This window comes from Trachemys scripta, chromosome 12 (assembly GCF_013100865.1).
Source record: "Trachemys scripta elegans isolate TJP31775 chromosome 12, CAS_Tse_1.0, whole genome shotgun sequence".
Taxonomy (NCBI): Eukaryota; Metazoa; Chordata; order Testudines; family Emydidae; genus Trachemys; species Trachemys scripta.
The window spans coordinates 43,047,888-43,065,148 of record NC_048309.1 but is presented as its reverse complement, the minus strand read 5'-3'; the positions used below and the strand labels follow the sequence as shown (position 1 = coordinate 43,065,148).

Below are 17,261 nucleotides of genomic sequence, written 5' to 3'. Positions count from 1 at the left end.
TGCTGGTGTAGATATGTGGGCAGAGTTGGCAATGAGGTTTGCTCCATGCAAGAGATTCCCACTACATCAAGAAAGATTGGCCACTCCGACAGTCATTGGAGCCTGGGAGGAAAAGTGTTCAGCATCCACCATTTGTTGAGTCAAGGAAGATTTTGTTACCAACCTTACACATCAAGCTGGGTCTGATGAAGAACTTTGTCAAGGCCATTGACAAAACACAAGCAGCTTTCAAGTACCTCCGTGGAAAATTTCCAAGGTTAAGTGAAGCTAAGATAAAGGAAGGTGTCTTTGTTGGTCCTCAGATTTGTGAACTTCTTTGAGATGATGCATTTGACCATGCACTGCGTGGCAAGGAAAAGACATCATGGAAAGCCTTCCAGTTAGTGGCAATAAATTTTCTCGGAAACAACAAGGCAGACAACTACAGGTTGTTGGTGGAAAACCTCCTCGAGGCACACAAAAGCCTTGGTTGCAACATGTCACTAAAGATACATTTTTTTCCACCAAACTGCGGAGCAGTGAGCGACGAGCACGGCGAGTGATTTCACCAGGACATTGCAACAATGGAGAAACGCTATCAGGGCAAATGGAGCCCATCAATGCTTGCAGACTATTGCTGGACAGTGACAAGAGACGCTCCATTTAATGAATACAAGAGACAAGCCAAGAAGCGCCGAGTAGACACTGAATAGGACTAAACTATGTACAGAATAGTTTTTTGCCTTTTGTTTCATAATACATTTTATTTATATAACCCTTTTGCTGATTTTTAAAGTGTTACATAAACAGGACAGGTGAAATATTATCATGTAAAGCAACCATAAACACATGAAAAGACCTAGGTTTACAATTTATGATTAAAACTCTACTATCTACACAATATACATAGACATAAAATATAAAAACTTAAATATCTTAGAAACAGTAGCCAATCAGTTGTTTTAATTGTTATATTTGAATTCAGCACATCAAAATACATAATAAATAGCACATTTTATCTCTGAAGCAGACGACTTCTCAAAAATTGTAGACCAGTGTTATACAGACAAACAATAGGGAAGTAGAGACTACAGTGATAGAACAATACAGAAATGAGGATTGTACACCCCACCTATCAAACTACGTTTTCTTCAAATCTTTTAGGCTCTTCCCTTTCTCTGGAGGTGGTAGATCGGATCACCTTTCTAACAGCCCCAGATTGCCTTATTTCAATGGGACTAGTTTGGAATGTGAGGATGTGACCGTTCACTTCCCAGTTTATGGCTGCCTCTGCTGCTTAGCCAAAGGCCTTACTTAGCCTAAGAACAGGGCCTCAGACTGTCACAGTGAGCGAAGGCCCTTACACCGGCAGACAGTGATTTTGATTCTTTCTTTTATACCTCTACAACTAGCTACGTGATAAGAATACACCTACATTCTTAAAGTACAGGCCTTTGCAGACAGGCCTAAATATCGATATCCTATCAGATGGATGGATGGACAGATGGATGGACGGATGGATAGGCGGGGATGGGTTTGGATAGGTGGGATGGATGGAGGGATGGATAGGCGGGGATGGGTGGATGGATGGATGGGCTTTTCCTTCATAAAAATGACACTCACAACATTGATGCACCAGCTGCCATAGTTCGCCCAACCTCACCTGAAACACTTACACAGAATTAAATCAACATCAACAAACAAATTAATGAAATAAACTGAGAGAGAGTGGTGGGGAGTGTGTGGATGGATAGATTATGGACTTGCACTGCTGCTGAGACCCCAGTCAGCCTTATTTAAAACCTGGCCCTACAGTGTCTCTTGGAGGCAGAAGTTGCTGAGGGATTTTTATTCTGCCTTTGGTGTTCTCGGGGCCCCACAGACCCAACCCCAAGAGAACCAGGATCCTTCCTAAAGCAGCTTCTCTCCCATCCCAACTGGTGCGGAATTCTCCAGCCAAATGTTATTTTGACCCAACAACACCCCCCAGCCCCGAGCGCCCCATATGACACTGCAGCACCAGGGGCTAGTGCCCTCTTTGGCCATGGGGGGGAGGGATAGCTCAGTGGTTTGAGCATTGACCTGCTAAACCCAGGGTTGTGAGTTCAATCCTTGAGGGGGCCACTTGGGGATCGGGGGCAAAATCAGTACTTGGTCCTGCTGGTGAAGGCAGGGGGCTGGACTTGATGACCTTTCAAGGTCCCTTCCAGTTCTAGGAGATGGGATATCTCCATTAATAAAAAAAAAAAAGTGTGAACAGGACCATTTTGAGCAAGAGCAGGGAGGGGTGTTTCCTGGGGGATCTGGGGATCCTGCACCCAGTTCTGGGGTGTGCACTTTAAAAGGACTGGTGGCAAACTGGAGATGGGGCAGGATGGGGCCAGGCAAATGATTGGAGGGCTGGAGAAAATGCCTGGCAGGGAGTGACTGAATATGCTCACTCTATTTGGTTTCTCCACAAGTCACGGGGGAGGTGCCTGGCGCTCGGGGTACAAGGACCTTCATGGGGAGACAAAGCTGATTGCTGGGGGCTCTTCAATCCTGCAGGGAAAGGCAGAACAAGATCCAACTGGAGAAACTGAAACCTGACCAAATCCAGCAGGAATGGAAGGCCCAGTGTGGGACAGTGCAGGGGATTGACCATGGGAACCAGCTCCCCAGAGCAGGGGGGTTTCTCCATCTCCATGTTGTGTCAGACCCAGCCTGGCTGCCTTGCTGGGAGAGGCATTCACAGAACTCCAGTGCCCGGGCTCAGTCCGGGGGAGCTGGGTGAGGTTCTCTGACCGGGGTCACTCAGGAGGGCAGACGGGTCGGTTGAACGGACCCTGCTGGCCTGAACATCTGGGGATCCAGGTATCCAGGGGCAGAACAGACATGGGGGGATTCTGCCATCTGCAGCTGGGAGGCCTCAGCACTGGCCATGTCCGCAGCTGGGGGCAGGGAGGGCACCAGTGCAGGAAGGAAACTTCCCCCTCCCCCGCCCGGGATGCGGGAGCAGATGTGGCTCAAGGTTTCCTCCCAGGGAATCCCCACCCCTGACACATCGCTGATGGGAAATTTCTTGGTAGCCGGCTACGTGACCCTGCACTTCCCGGGTCACCTCTTCCCAGCCTCCCCTCCCCGCTGCCCGCTGTATGTAAACCCCGGGGGCTGAGACAGAGCCACCAGCCCCAGCTCCTGGATGTGCACCAATGATGCTGCTGCTGCTCCTGCTCTCCACGGTCTTTATCCCACTTCATAATGGTGAGTAGAGCCGAGCGACTGGTTATTTCCCGGCCCCGGGGGACTCACACTGGGAGTGGGGCTGAGCGAGTCACCGAGTTTTTGGTTCAAGGGCCGAACTGTAAAAACTGGGAAAAAGCTGGGTCCCTCCCCAAATTACTTTGTTTATTTTTTCTCGCAGATGCAGAAACCCTAAAAAGACATTGTTTCAAAACAAATAGGGGGAGGGGGGATTGTTTGCTTTGTGGTGTCTCCTTCAACCTGAAGCATTTTTTTTATTATTTTTGGTTTCATTATGGGACCTGTTCAGGTGTTTTTCACCCTTATTTTTAATTAGCTGAGTTTTGAACTGAAATGCAATTTTGAAACAAAAATGGATTGCTTTTGTTTTTACTTTTTCATTAGCTTTCAACGCAAAACAATTTTCGGGGGTACTTTTTCATTTGATTTCAGGTCGCTTTAGAGGGGGTTTAATCACTTTTAACAACATTAGTTTAAAAGAAGCCAATTTGCTCCATTTCTAAAGGAAGCACCATTTCAAACAGAAATTCAAGATGTTTCATTCCCCATTGCTTATAACAAAACTTTTCTACTGTTTCCTGGAAAAAAATAATCATTCCTTTGTAGCCAAAACAATCCACTGAATTCTACCTGAATTCACAGGTACTTTTTTTAAAGCAAATTTGCCAATTCCTTATAAATTTTTGCCCGGCTCTAGTGGTGAGAATGGGGAGATTGGGGCTGTGGGCAGCGCAACCCACACCAAGGGCAGGGGGATAGAATTAGCCATCAGGCTCAGTCAGGTGTCAGGAGAAGTGACAATGAGGCCGAGGGGAGATAGGGAATTCCTGACCTAGTTCTCTGAGAGGGGAGATGGCTAGGGGGTGGCCCCACCGCCAGAATATGGATGGGCGTATATGGGATAAAGAATGGATGGAAGGATGGACAGGTCCATGTGGGAATAGGTAGATGTTCAGTGGGTACGTGTATGTATGGGATTTACCAGGCTGGTTGGGGAGAGGGGGTGACTTAGGGGCAGGCTGGGCTGGGGGGCCTAAGGGGCTGATCCAGGCCAAGAGGGGGCTGAGCTAAGGGATGAGGATCTGGGTTGCATTGGGCTCTTAGCAGGGCCGGTGCAACCCATTAGACGACCTAGGCGGTCGCCTAGGGCACTAGCATTTGCGGGGCGGCGTTTTCTTCGGCCGCGGCCGGATCTTTGGCCGCCCCAGTCCTCGTCGGCATTTCGGCAGAGGGGGCTGGGGCATGGGGGCGCAGGGAGGGCTGCCTGCAGCAAGTAAGGGGGGGCGGCATACAGGGGAACTGCTCCCCGTCCCAGCTCACCTCTGCTCCGCCTCCTCCCCTGAGCACACCGCCCCGCTCTGCTTCCCTCCCTCCCAGGCTTGCGGTGCCAAACAGCTGATTGGTGCCGCAAGCCTGGGAGGTGGGAGAAGTGGAGCAGCGACGACGTGCTCGGGGAGGAGGCGGAGCAGAGGTGAGCTGGGGCAGGGAGCTGCCACACGGCTCCCCGGGCCGGGGGGAGCTGCCGCAGGGGGGGGGGCTACCGTAGGGGGGAGCCTCCAGGTGGGGGGGTGGAGAGCTGCCACGGGGGGCACCCTAGGGTGGGGGGGATGGAGAGCTGCCACGGGGCTCGGGGGGGGAACACAAGGTGGAAGTTTCGCCTAGGGCGTGAAACATCCTTGCACCCCCCCTGGCTCTTAGTCCCACTCTCCAGCTCCCTTTTGAACCCCTCCCTGTCTCCCTGCAGCTCGGGTCATCGGGGGCCAGGAACCCCTACTTGGCTCCAGACCCTACATGGCCTATGTGCAAATCGGGTCAACGGGAAGCTGTGGAGGGTTCCTGATCCAGGAGGATGTGGTGGTGACGGCGGCTCATTGTAACTGCAACCTGGGGTAAGAAATGCACCACCCCCCACACCTGAGCCAGACAGCCCCCCACCCTGGGGCTGGATCAGGGCTGGCGCTCCTGGAGGAGAAAGGCCCCTTGTCCCATTTCCCACTCCCTGAGCCAGCCAGTCTCCATCTCTGGGACGGGATTGAGCTGGCAATATGTTGCCCCAAAGACTAGAAGCGTTTATGGGATGTGAAAATTATGAATATCACTGGGTGCTTGCTAGATTTTAAAGCCCAAACCCACCAAACTAGACCTGCCCCACAGGGCAAACATCCTAGCTGATAAACGCAACAGAGGGTCCTGTGGCACCTTTAAGACTAACAGAAGTATTGGAGCATAACTTTCATAGGTAAATGCCCACTTCATCAGATGCAAGTCACACACGAAAGCTTATGCTCCAATACTTCTGTTAGTCTTAAAGGTGCCACAGGACCCTCTGTTGCATTTTACAGATTCAGACTAACACATCTACACCTCTGATACTTGATCCCATCTGATGATTTTAGTCAGTTCAATAAGGACAACCCCCGTCACTGAGTTACTTCACTCAGTTGAAACCTAGCCTCTTTTCAAGCTTTTCCCTTGGTCATCGCTTCTCAAACCCAGACACTTGGCTGCTCTTAACCAATCAAGAAACCCTCCCATTGCCTTTGGGGATCTGAGCCCTACTGAAGAGAACAACCTTGTAGGCAATGGACATAGATCAGTGCTGGGGCTCAGCTGTTGTACCAGAGACTGACCCAATCCCCAGGATTTCCTACGACATTCATTTTCGATCATCAGCCATCAGTTCTTTCATGTTTGTAGCATGTTTCTTGGGGTCAAAAGAGGAACACCCAGACAGAGATTAAAGAAAGATGAGGAGATTCAATCTCTGCCATGAAGTCTCACCACTTTTTCTCATGTCCTGCTAACCCTGGAGGAGGGAAAGGCCTGTCCAGAGGGGCTGGGCCAAGCATCCTGGTTCCCTTCTGCACTTCAACATCTTCTCTGATGGACTCAGCAGCCACTTATGTCCCACATTGTGATCTCTGTCCCCAGGGTCATTTCACAGGCAGATCTGGGCTTCCTGCTACTGCTGTCCATATCCAGTAGATGGCACCGGTGCATAACAAACTCTTTGATCATTTCTTATTTGCATGTTTCATTCATTCCAGCGACCTTATTTCTGTGTCGGCCCAGCCTAGGCATCTGGGATTTCCCCGCTTTAAACAAATTCTTTTAATATTTCAAAGTTGCGCCCAGGTTAGGGCCTTACACCTTCCCAAATAATTCCTTTGGATCTACAGCAGATCTTTTAAAAAATCCAATCTTGATTAAAAATTGCCAGTGTTGAAGAATCCACAATTAACTTTGGTAAGTGGTTCCAACATTAGTTAAAGTTCCTGCTAAAAACTCATACCACAAAACAATCACTGAAAAATAAATCAAACAGAATCCTTTATACTCCCTCTGAATTTGAAACCAATTGAGCTTGAGTTTCTCAGTATAAGGTGTGTTTTCCAATCTTTTGATCATTCTTGTGGCTCTTCTCTGACCCCTCTCCAATTTATCAACATCTTTCTTGAACTGTGCAGACAAGAACTAGACAATGGGTCACCCTGCATAAGAGAACAGTCCATTGCTCAGTCTTTTGGTTCTCTTTAGCCAACCAGAATGGAGAAGGAGGAAGTCCATCCACATGTAGGTGCATAAGATGGTCTTTGTTACTCAGTCACACAACTGAAAAAATCTGCACAGGCCAGGATCTGGACTGATGTCCCTTCCGGAGGGTCTGTGATGGCCACACCCCACTATCCAATGGGCACTAATGCCCACATATTTTCCCCTTGGCTTTTCCAGAAACATCTATGTCTACCTGGGAGTCCAGGACTTCATGAAGCCGGGACAGAACTGGCAACGGATCCGGGCCCGTCGCTGGATCCAGCACCCCGACTTCAACAATGAGAACTTTCACAATGACATCATGCTGCTCAAGGTACTGCCCCCATCCCATCACCTGCCCCCAGTGACCTCACACTGCTAGGGTACCACCCCCATCCCATCACCGAGCTCCCAGTGACTTTGCACTGCTGCAGATACTGCCCCCATTCCATCATCTCAGCCCCAGTGACCTCACACTGTTGTAGGTATCACCCTCATCCCATTGCCCTGCTCCCAGTGACCTCACAGTGCTACAGGTACCACCCCCATCCCATCACCCCACCCCCAGTGACCTCACACCGCTGCAGGTACTGCCCCCATCCCATCACCTGCCCCCAGTGACCCCACACTCACTTCCCGGACTTACATCCATGCTTTGGACAGGTGGTGCTGCCCCTTGCCACCTCCGATAACTGTGCTGATCTGGGTCCATTCTCTCTCCTTCCCATGGCAGCTGTGGCACAGTGTGGAGCTGACCGAATGGGTGGGGCTTGTCCCCCTGCCGGAGGCTGATCACCTCGTCAGCCCAGGCTCCGAGTGCAGCGTGGCCGGGTGGGGTCGGACCGGACTGAACACCACCACTGACAAGCTGCAGGAGGCAGAGCAGGAGGTGGTGTCGGATGGCCTGTGCAGAGAGCGGTACCGTCATTATGACCCTATCACCATGCTCTGCGCCGGCAGCCCCCACACCAAGAAATCAGCCTTCCAGGTAAATATCTCCCTGCCCAAAGCCACTGGGGGTACAGGAAGCTGCTCCAGAGGAAGGAGCCGATAGAAACCACCATGGATATGCCCCTCCCATGCTCCATTGCCACAAGACGGGAGCCCATCGTGCACCATGGGAGATGCATCCCAGCTGGGGAGCCCAGCACATAGGATGACTGCAGAGAGGTATCTCCAGTGTTACTGCCCTTGTGCAAAGTGCTGGTGGAAACGGGCTGAAATTTAACATGGGCTCATGCACATAGTGACAAGAAAAAATAATTTCTTCTCTGAGCCAGGGGATCATCAGCTGGAAGTGTCAGATGGGGAGGGAGAAATGGGTGTGTCAGCCAATCACAAGATGACCAGGGGCCACCATCGGGATGTGGCCAGAAGAAAGGCCCATGTGGTCCTGGGATGAAGCAGCCCAGGTGTCTCCACTAGAGAGAGAGGGTTTAATGCCAGAGTAGAAGGCTCTGGGCATTACTCAGCTGGAATCCGGTGCAGACTTCTGGGCAGCCCTGTCCCAGAAAGAGGAATCTCAGCTGGAGCAGGTGTTGAGAAGGGCTGGTGGGATGATCAGGGGAATGGAAAGCCGCTCTGATGAGAAAGGAATAAAATATCTGGGCTAGCTTAGCATAGAACACAGGCTGAGAGGGGTCTGATTGCTCTATAAATACATCAGGAGGGGGGAACATCAGGGAGGGAGACGAGCAGTTGAAGCTAAAGGACTAATCAAATGGGGATAAAAGTGGCAGGGATCAATGAGGCTGGAGACGAGGACGTTTCTAACCATCAGAGGGAGGAGGTTCTGGAACAACATCCAACAGGAGCATGGGGGGGGGGGGAGAACAACCTAACAAAGATAAAGACAGAGCTTGATAAGTTTATGGATGGGATGATATGACAGGGCTGCCTGTAATAGCAGAAATTGGACTTTATGACCCAGTAGGGCCCTTCCAGTCCTGTGTTCTCATAAGAGCATGAGGCACCTGAAATACAACTCCCATGATTACACATAGTTAGGCCTTGAGTTTTAACAAAATGTTCCAGGAAAAGTGTTGATGGAAAAAGGGAAACCCACTCCCCCTTCCCTACCACATGTTCTGACCATCTCTAATCTTCACCTTCATTGGAGGATCTACTGGTTAACTCAACCCTGAGGCTATCCAACAGATAGGACCCTGGGTGAAATCCTGACCCCATACATGTGGATGGGAGGTTTGCTGATGATGTCCATAGGACCAGGTTGGCATTGGAGCTGAGGGAGAATCAGCATTCCCGTCTAACAGGAAATGGCAACATTCCAATCTTAGTTTTCTAAGAAAAGTTGAGATGTCAACATTTTTGGCAGAATGGAAATTGCAAAAGCAGGTTTGACTCAGAAATTTCAAAATGTATCATTGAAACATTTTCAATCAAAATGAAACATGGTGAGATGTGAACAGATTTAAATGTTTCCTTCCATGTGAACAAACTGGAGATAGTCCTTTGGAGAGAAACAAGAACAAAAAAATATGATCAGAGATTTAGAAAACCTTATGTAGGAGGAAAGACTAAAAGAATTGGGCATGTTTAGGCAGAGAAGATGAGGCTGAAGGGGCTGCAGTTCCTTATCAGGCCTCTATTTTCCCTTATGTAGCCCCTGCCTGCACTACATCTCCCACAATGCACTTTGACATGTGATTCCCATGATGCCCCAAACAGCTCAGTCAGAAGCAAATCCGAGTTGCATTATGGGAGATGTACTGCTCCAGGGAGCCAAGTCCTTAGGAGAGAATGAAGACCTGAAGGACAACTCCCATAAACCAATGCATGGTTAGGAGAAAAGCAGTTTAACATCTTTTGAACTGATTCCAAATTAAATGTTTCAGGACATTTTAAAAAAGTAAAATATTCTGATTCAGGTGGAACTGACCCAAAATGAAGTATTTCCTTTCAATTTTCCTAAAGCAAAAATTGAAAATTGATTGTTTTCTGTGGAAAATTTCAATTTTGTAGAAACTGCTTTTTCTACATTCTGTGCAGCTCTAGATTTCTCTCTCTGCTGACCCATTTCCAGGCTGGTTCTGTTTGGCAGGAGGGGCTCATCCTTCAGCTGCAGAGAACACCTGTCCCACATGAAATCTGAGATCTCCAGAGAACAGGCCGGGCTGAGTTATGTCAGTCACTGACATTATTCTCCTTATTGGCAGGGCGATTCCGGCGGGCCCCTGGTGTGCGACGGGATGGTCCAGGGCATCATCTCCAATGGAGATCCAGATGGGCGCCCCCCCAGCGTATACACGAGAATCTCCAAATTCATCCCCTGGATCAACGAAACTCTGCAGAAGCTGAGTTAAAGGAGACACCACCCTTTAAAGGGCCAATTTGGCCATACTGGGCAATGTGCCTGTGTGGAATCCCCAGGTGCTTTAGATCAGAGTATTTCTTTCTAGTGATAGAGAAATTCTTCGAGTGGCTCAGTCCTGAAATCCTTTTGTGGCTAGAAATACCCCATCGATGTTTGAAATTTTGTTATATTGTCTCCCCAAGTGTCTAGTCAATGTTTGGGACCCTACGCGTGTTCCGGTTGGGAGCAGAAATTGACAATGGAGTCTGGTATTTCCTGTGATGTGATCTAATTTACAAGGAACATCCAAAGTCCTGTTTCCCTGAACACAGTCAGAATCAAACAGCAGCAGACAGCAACTCTGTTCTGTGTACAGAGCCTGCCTTTCCAGCCAAGACTGTGTGCCCAAAATGGTGCTCTTAGCTTTTTCTCAGGGTCTGTCATAACTATAAAGGGAAGGGAAACAGCTCTCCTGTGTACAATACTATAAAATCCCTCCTGGCCAGAGACTCCAAAATCCTTTTACCTGTAAAGGGTTAAGAAGCTCAGGTAACCTGGCTGACACCTGACCCAAAGGACCAATAAGGGGACAAGATACTTTCAAAGCTTGGTGGGGGGAAGGCTTTTGTTTGTGCTTTTTGTTTTGGTGGTTGTTCGCTCTTGGGACTAAGAGGGACCAGACATCAATCCAGGCTCTCCAAAGCTTTCTGAACAAGTCTCTCGTATTTCAAACTTGTAAGTACAGCCAGGCAAGGCATGTTAGTTTTATCTTTGTTTTCTCAACTTGTAAATGTACCTTTTGCTAGGGTGTTTACCTCTGTTTGCTGTAACTTTGAACCTAAGGCTAGAGGGGGGTCCTCTGGGCTCTTTAAGTTTGATTACCCTGTAGAGTTATTTTCTATCCTGATTTTACAGAGATGATTTTTACCTTTTCCTTTAATTAAAAGCCTTCTTTTTAAGAACCTGATTGATTTTCCCTGTTTTTTAGATCCAAGGGGGTTGGATCTTGATCCACCAGGAGTTGGTGGGAGAGAGGAGGGGGGGTGGTTAATTTCTCCTTGTTTTAAGATCCAAGGGGTTTGAATCTGTATTCACCAGGGAATTGGTGAAAAGTCTCTCAAGGCTACCCAGGGAAGGGAATTAGCACATTTGTCAGCGGACCAGATCTAAACTGGTAGTTAAGCTTAGAAGTTTTCATGCAGGCCCCCACATCTGTACCCTAAAGTTCAGAGTGGAGAAGGAGCCTTGACAGGGCCGCATTCCTGTGTTTCCAGGTTGTGTCTGCCTGGCTTTTACTTTGCGACTTACTCGCTTCTGTCCCCAGAGCTCTCTGTTTATGTTGTGTCTGTCTGATCCACATGCCCCTTTACCCCAGAACAATATTCGGTGATGACCTTTCCTCCTGAGTCGTTAGAATTCCCACATGTGCACAGGGTTTTACATCAGCCTAGGGGATTCTGGAGCAAGGGTAGGATTTTCTCTGTTGAATTCTATAGGACCTCTACACATGCTGAACATTTTTATACCTAATCCATTCCTCAAGGGTTTTCCACCATCAAAATTCCTAGCTGCAGCATGTCTCTGGCTGGCTTAAAAACATTCTTTCCCCCAACCGAAGAGCAGGAACGGGGCCATGTGGCTTTGGTGGCCAACCTATGACCACAAAGCGTGGCTAGTCAAATTAAACAGCCCATGACAATAGCACATTGAAATGATTGTGTGAAAAAAATTGAAATTTCAATGATTTTGTTTCACACATTTTGAGCCAGACAGAAATTTGTTTGTTTTCAGTATTTTCTTTTCTTTTTCCCTCTCCCACCCCACAAGTATTTAATTATTTATTATTTATTATTGTGATACTGACCGGAGGTTGGAAAAACCCAAAGGAAGGGAACCCAGAAAGCATCAGTGAGATACATTGGGGAAAAAGAAAGAATTGTCTATTTCCAAATATTTGGAAAATATTGAAAACGGACGCTTGTTTGAAAAACAAATGGCACTTGAAGGGAAAAAAGCCATTTTTCTAAATAAAAAATGTTTTCTCTGAACAATTTGCACTGCCTTTTCCATCACTGGCCTGTAGACCGGACGTTGCGTGTGTGGATGATACAGGGTTGGGGGAGAATAATGGGGCGGTGGGCAGGATGCAGGTGCTGGGCTGAGCCATAAACAAAATTGGTGCTAAACAAAAACATCAAGGCCCAGATCCCCAGAGGTGTTTGGGTGCCTAACTCCCATTGAAATCACCAGGAGCCTGAATAACTTTGGGGATCTAGGCTCCTAGCTCTTCCCTCCAGGAGATCTCAAAGCGCTTTACAAAGCGTGTTCAGGATCATTAGCCCCAAATGGGCAAACTGAGGCACAGAAAGGGGCCGGGACTTGCTGAAGGTCATGCAACAGCAAAGCCAGGAACAGAACACAGGGATCCTGAGGGGCAGGCCTTTGCTCTGGCTACTTGGCCACACAGCTTCCCGTCTGACAACAGCTCAGTCAGGCCGTCCCATGCACCATGATCCCCACAGCCCATCAACCACACTGCTTGTTAATTTCAATTCCCATCTTGTGTTCTCTGGAATCAGTACAGATCTGATACAAACTTCTCCAGCTCTGAATTCCCGCCTGACCCATGTTGTCTGGGACAGGCGCTAGGTCCACCAGGGCAGGGGAGGTCTCAGGTTACAGGGTGTGAGGATGTAATATCTGCAGGGCTGGAATTATGCCCACCCATAAATCCAGTGGCTGTGGAGCAAACACAGACAGTATAGATCTGTGTGTCTCCACACTCTCCTCATAGAATCATAGAATATCAGGGTTGGAAGGGACCTCAGGAGGTATCTAGTCCAATCCCTTGCTCAAAGCAGGACCAATCCCCAACTAAATCATCCCAGCCAGGACTTTGTCAAGCCTGACCTTAAAAACCTCTAAGGAAGGAGATTCCACCACCTCCCTAGGGAACCCAGTCCAGTGCTTCACCACCCTCCTAATGAAATAGTGTTTCCTAATATCCAACTTAGACCTCCCCTCCCACAACCTGAGACCATTGCTTCTTGTCCCTCCATCTGGCTCTTTCTGTCTGGGGTGGTGATGGCCAGCGCTCCCCAGTACCGGGAGATGCCGTGTTGCTGATCCCTGTCTGGCTAAAGGCCAGATTTGTCTGAGCCAGAGGCATGAGACAGATTCCCAGAGCTTCCCTCAGACACCCTGGGTCCCTCCACCCTGACCCGCTGCAATAAGAGAGCCGCGTTCCTTCAACAGACTCGTCCATTCCAAGGCCGGAAGGGACCATGGTGCTCGTCCTGCCTGACCCCTGTGTAGCCCCGGCCCTGGAATGGCCCTGAGCTAATCCCGGCTAGAACTAGAGCAGAACCGTTAGAGCAACCTCCCGGTTTGAGTTACACGTCACCAGGGATGGAGAATCCAGTCTGGCCCTTGGCAGCAACGTCGCCGAGCCTGACACTGTCCCAGTCACTGAAGGGATTTGAAAGGCCAATTCCCAGCCAACGTCATTCAGATCTCCCGGGCTGGGCGCTCTGGCCCGCACTGTATGCCGGGGTGGGGGCAGAGGAGATGGTCTGATGGTCTCTGCTGGCCGTCACCTCTCCAGCTCTACGAACAGCTCAGCATCGATGTGACAGAAACCTTCCTCCTTCACGGTGTTTCCGTCTCTGTGTTCAGGGCAATTCCTGTTAAACAGAGTCTGTCTCCGGCCGTGTAACAAACACTGTGGGGTTCTCCCACCGCTTGGGAGGGGAGACCCCTAACCGCTGACAGTTACACTGCGAGTTATTGCACTGCTACGCCCCACTGACCCCAGCTGGGATCTGGCCCCATTGACCCCAATGGAGCTATGTCCCATTGACCCCAGCTGGGGATCTGGCCCCATTGACACCAATCGAGTCATGGCTGATTGATAATAGCTGGGGATCTGCCCTATTGACTCCAGTGTAGCTGCAGCCCATTGACCCTACCTTGGTGACCGGGCAGGGAATGGGACATAGGGCCTTTCCCCTCTAGAGGACATTGGGTCCCATGCGGCACAAGGGAAGAGAACTGGCTGGCTCAGTGGGTTGTATTTTCCCAGCCTCAGCACGGTAAGTGTGAGAGGCCCTTCTATCACCATCGCCTTGAAGTGCAGCATTTGGTCTCTCTGGCCTTCAGCCCCTCCCCCTGTCTCTCTCATGGTGCAAGGAGATGTGAGAAGGATCAAAGGGCTGGGTTCCCATCTGCAGCTGAGATGAGTTCAGATTAACCACAGCTCCCACTACAATAGGGAGGGAGAGACTCTAGTGTCTCTACTGTTAGCAGTGAACTCACATCCCCCAGCTCAGCACCAGATGTGCATGGAGACAGAGGCTGCAGGACCCCAGCTGGGCAAAATGGGGAATGGGCCAGCCCCAGCTGTGCAGGGCTCCAGGCACTGAGCATCCCCAGAAGATGCCCAGCTGTGCAGACTCAGCAGTGCCTGACCCTCTCCCCAGCCTACATGATTTATGGGGCGGGTGTTGCAAGGACAGGCAGGGTCTGGAAAGACCAAAACCCCCATGACCAGGGGGCAGATCTGACCTGAGATATGTGGGGAGGGTTTCAAGAGAGCTCCACAACCACCTGCCTCAATGGGATTCTCTATGAACTCAATGTGGTGGGAGATTGTCAGTGATCTCCACTTTAGGTGGGTCACGGCGATTAGGGGGCGGGGCTGCGAGCTGCAGCCGAGCAGCAGGAGCTCAGGTCCCGCTGGAGCCATGGTGCTGCAGTGCTGTCCAGGGCCACTCCTGGACGCAGCGTGCTGAGGCTCCAGGAGAGGCGGGAGGTGGGGGTAAGCGGCATGGTAAGGGGTCTGGGGAGGTTGGATAAGGGGCAGGGAGTCCCGGGGACAGTCAGGGGACAGAGAGGGGGCAGGGGTTCTGGGGGGGCAGTCAGGGGACAGGGAACGGGGAGTTGGATCGTGGGCATTCCATGGGTCTGTCAGGACTCGGCGAGGGGGTGGATAGGGGTCGGGCAGTCAGGGGACAGGGAGCAGGGGGGCTTCATGGGGGGTGCGGTCCCGGGGTGGTGTTTGGGGGGATCTCGGGGGGGCAATCAGGGGGCAAGGACCAGGGTGGGGTGGGGGGTCTGAGGGGGGCAGTTGGGGGGCAGGAAGGTGGTGGGGGTCGGATAGGGGGCAGGGCCAGGCTGTTCGGGGAGGCACAGCCTTCCCTACCCTAAAGCTCATTCAGCAGTTTGAAGCTTGCAGACAGCTATTTAACACAAAGAGCCAAGCTGTTATCTTTTCCCTTAGGGCTACCATCCCTTTCACTTCTCAAATGCCAAATTATAGTCTACATTTCATTTCAGTGCCATAGGGAGATTCATGTCGGGGGAGGGGAGCTTCATTTCAAATTAGCCACTGTAGATTAACAGTGATAGAGCCAAGAAAGCCATGGGGGAGGGATCACATGAGAAGAGCAATATCCTACACCACCTACCTCCTTCCCAACCCTACCAAGGGAGAACACCCCCCCCCCCCCGCATTCCCTGAGGCTCCAGAGGGGTTAATTCAGTGGTTCTCAAACTTTTGTACTGGTGACCCCTTTCAGATAGCAAACCTCTGAGTGCGACCCCTCCCCCTTATAAATTAAAAACACTTTTTTATATATTTAACACTATTATATATGCTAGAGGCAAAGCAGGGTTTGAGGTGGAGGCTGACAGCTCGTGACCCCCAGTAGTAACCTCGTTACCCCCTGAGGTCCCAACTCCCAGTTTGAGAACCCCTGGGTTAATTTAATTTCAGCACCTTGTGTCCATTCACATGCATGTGCTATTTTGAGCATTTCAGTTTTCACAACATAGGCTCATCCCAGATTCTGGAACAAGCTCAAATGCTCAGTTCGTGGAGTATGTACATAAGCTATACTAAAGACAAACCCACAGTAACTGTCTCCACTTTGTGAGGGATCCCATGGAACCAGTCTCTAGGAAACAGATAAATTCATGGAGGTTAAGTCCAATAATGGCTATTAGCCAGGATGGGTAAGGAATGGTGTCCCTAGCCTCTGTTTGTCAGAGGGTGGAGATGGATGGCAGGAGAGAGATCACTTGATCATTACCTGTTAGGTTCATTCCCTCTGGGGCACCTGGCATTAGCTACTGTCAGAAGACAGGATACTGGGCTGGTTGGACCTTTGGTCTGACCCAGTATGGACATTCTTATGTTCTTATGTTCTAACCTAAATGAACCCAAAGTTCTGGAGACAGATATGAGTCAAGGAAGCCAGCAGAGTATCAGAAACCTGGAAAAATCTCTGACTGGATGGACTCAGGCGTTTGGTCACAAGCTGAGGTGGTTCAAAAGTTTTGGATTTTTTTTAAGCAGAATTTTTGTATTGTTTCTTTAAACAATCAAACACAGCAAGCAGCAAATATTTGGCCACACACTTCTGAAACCCCAAACAATGTTCAGGTTTTGGCAGACTAATTTCGGCTTTTCAATTAAAAAAAAACACAACAAATTTTGAAGGAAAGCAGACATTGTCCGTGATTTTTTCTGCTTTTTCAAAACCCCTAGTTTTTGATAAAAAAAAAGTTTTGATGGAAAATATTTGTCCAACCCTTTTAATGAGCTTTAGTGCCTTTTAGCACTAGCTGATGCTGAGAACCAGTGATACCTTGTAAAGGTGACTTGAAAAGAAGTTTTCTCAAAACTGGGTTTGTGCCGAGATGCAGAAGGTTTTTAAATGTTTATTTTTCCCAGGGCCGCCCTGGGGGGGGGGGGCGGAAGGTCCCACAGGGGTCCCCACGAGAATATAGTATTCTATAGTATTGCAACTTTTTTTTATGGAAGGGGCCCCTGAAATTGTTTTGCCCCAGGCNGGGGGGGGGAGGGGAGGGGAGGGGGGGCAAGTGGGGCAATTTGCCCCAGGCCCCACAGAGGCCCCCCACAAGAATATAGTATTGTATAGTATTGCAACTTTTTTTTATGGAAGAAGCCCCTGAAATTGCTTTGCCCCAGGCCCCCTGAATCCTCTGGGAGGCCCTGTCAATGCAGATGTGTGAATACCTGACTAACTCTATTTACATTCATTCTAGATTCATTTAAGATGATGCAATTCCATTCTAGATCTATCCATATCCACATAGCTACATGTGGGTCCATTCTAGATCCATTCACATTCATATAGATCTCTTCTAGTTTCATCTAGATCCCCGTACA

At 49.5% G+C, this 17,261-nt stretch overlaps 1 protein-coding gene across 1 annotated transcript; it reads left to right on the top strand.

The window, feature by feature from the left end:
- The first annotated feature begins 3,068 nt into the window (after nucleotides 1–3,068).
- LOC117886300 (duodenase-1-like) lies at nucleotides 3,069–10,633 on the top strand. Its single transcript, XM_034787983.1, has 5 exons — nucleotides 3,069–3,222; nucleotides 4,967–5,111; nucleotides 6,955–7,090; nucleotides 7,490–7,744; nucleotides 9,933–10,633. The coding sequence occupies exons 1-5, from the start codon at nucleotides 3,171–3,173 to the stop codon at nucleotides 10,077–10,079; spliced, it is 735 nt and encodes a 244-aa protein (XP_034643874.1). The 5' UTR covers nucleotides 3,069–3,170; the 3' UTR covers nucleotides 10,080–10,633.
- Nucleotides 10,634–17,261: the final 6,628 nt, after the last annotated feature.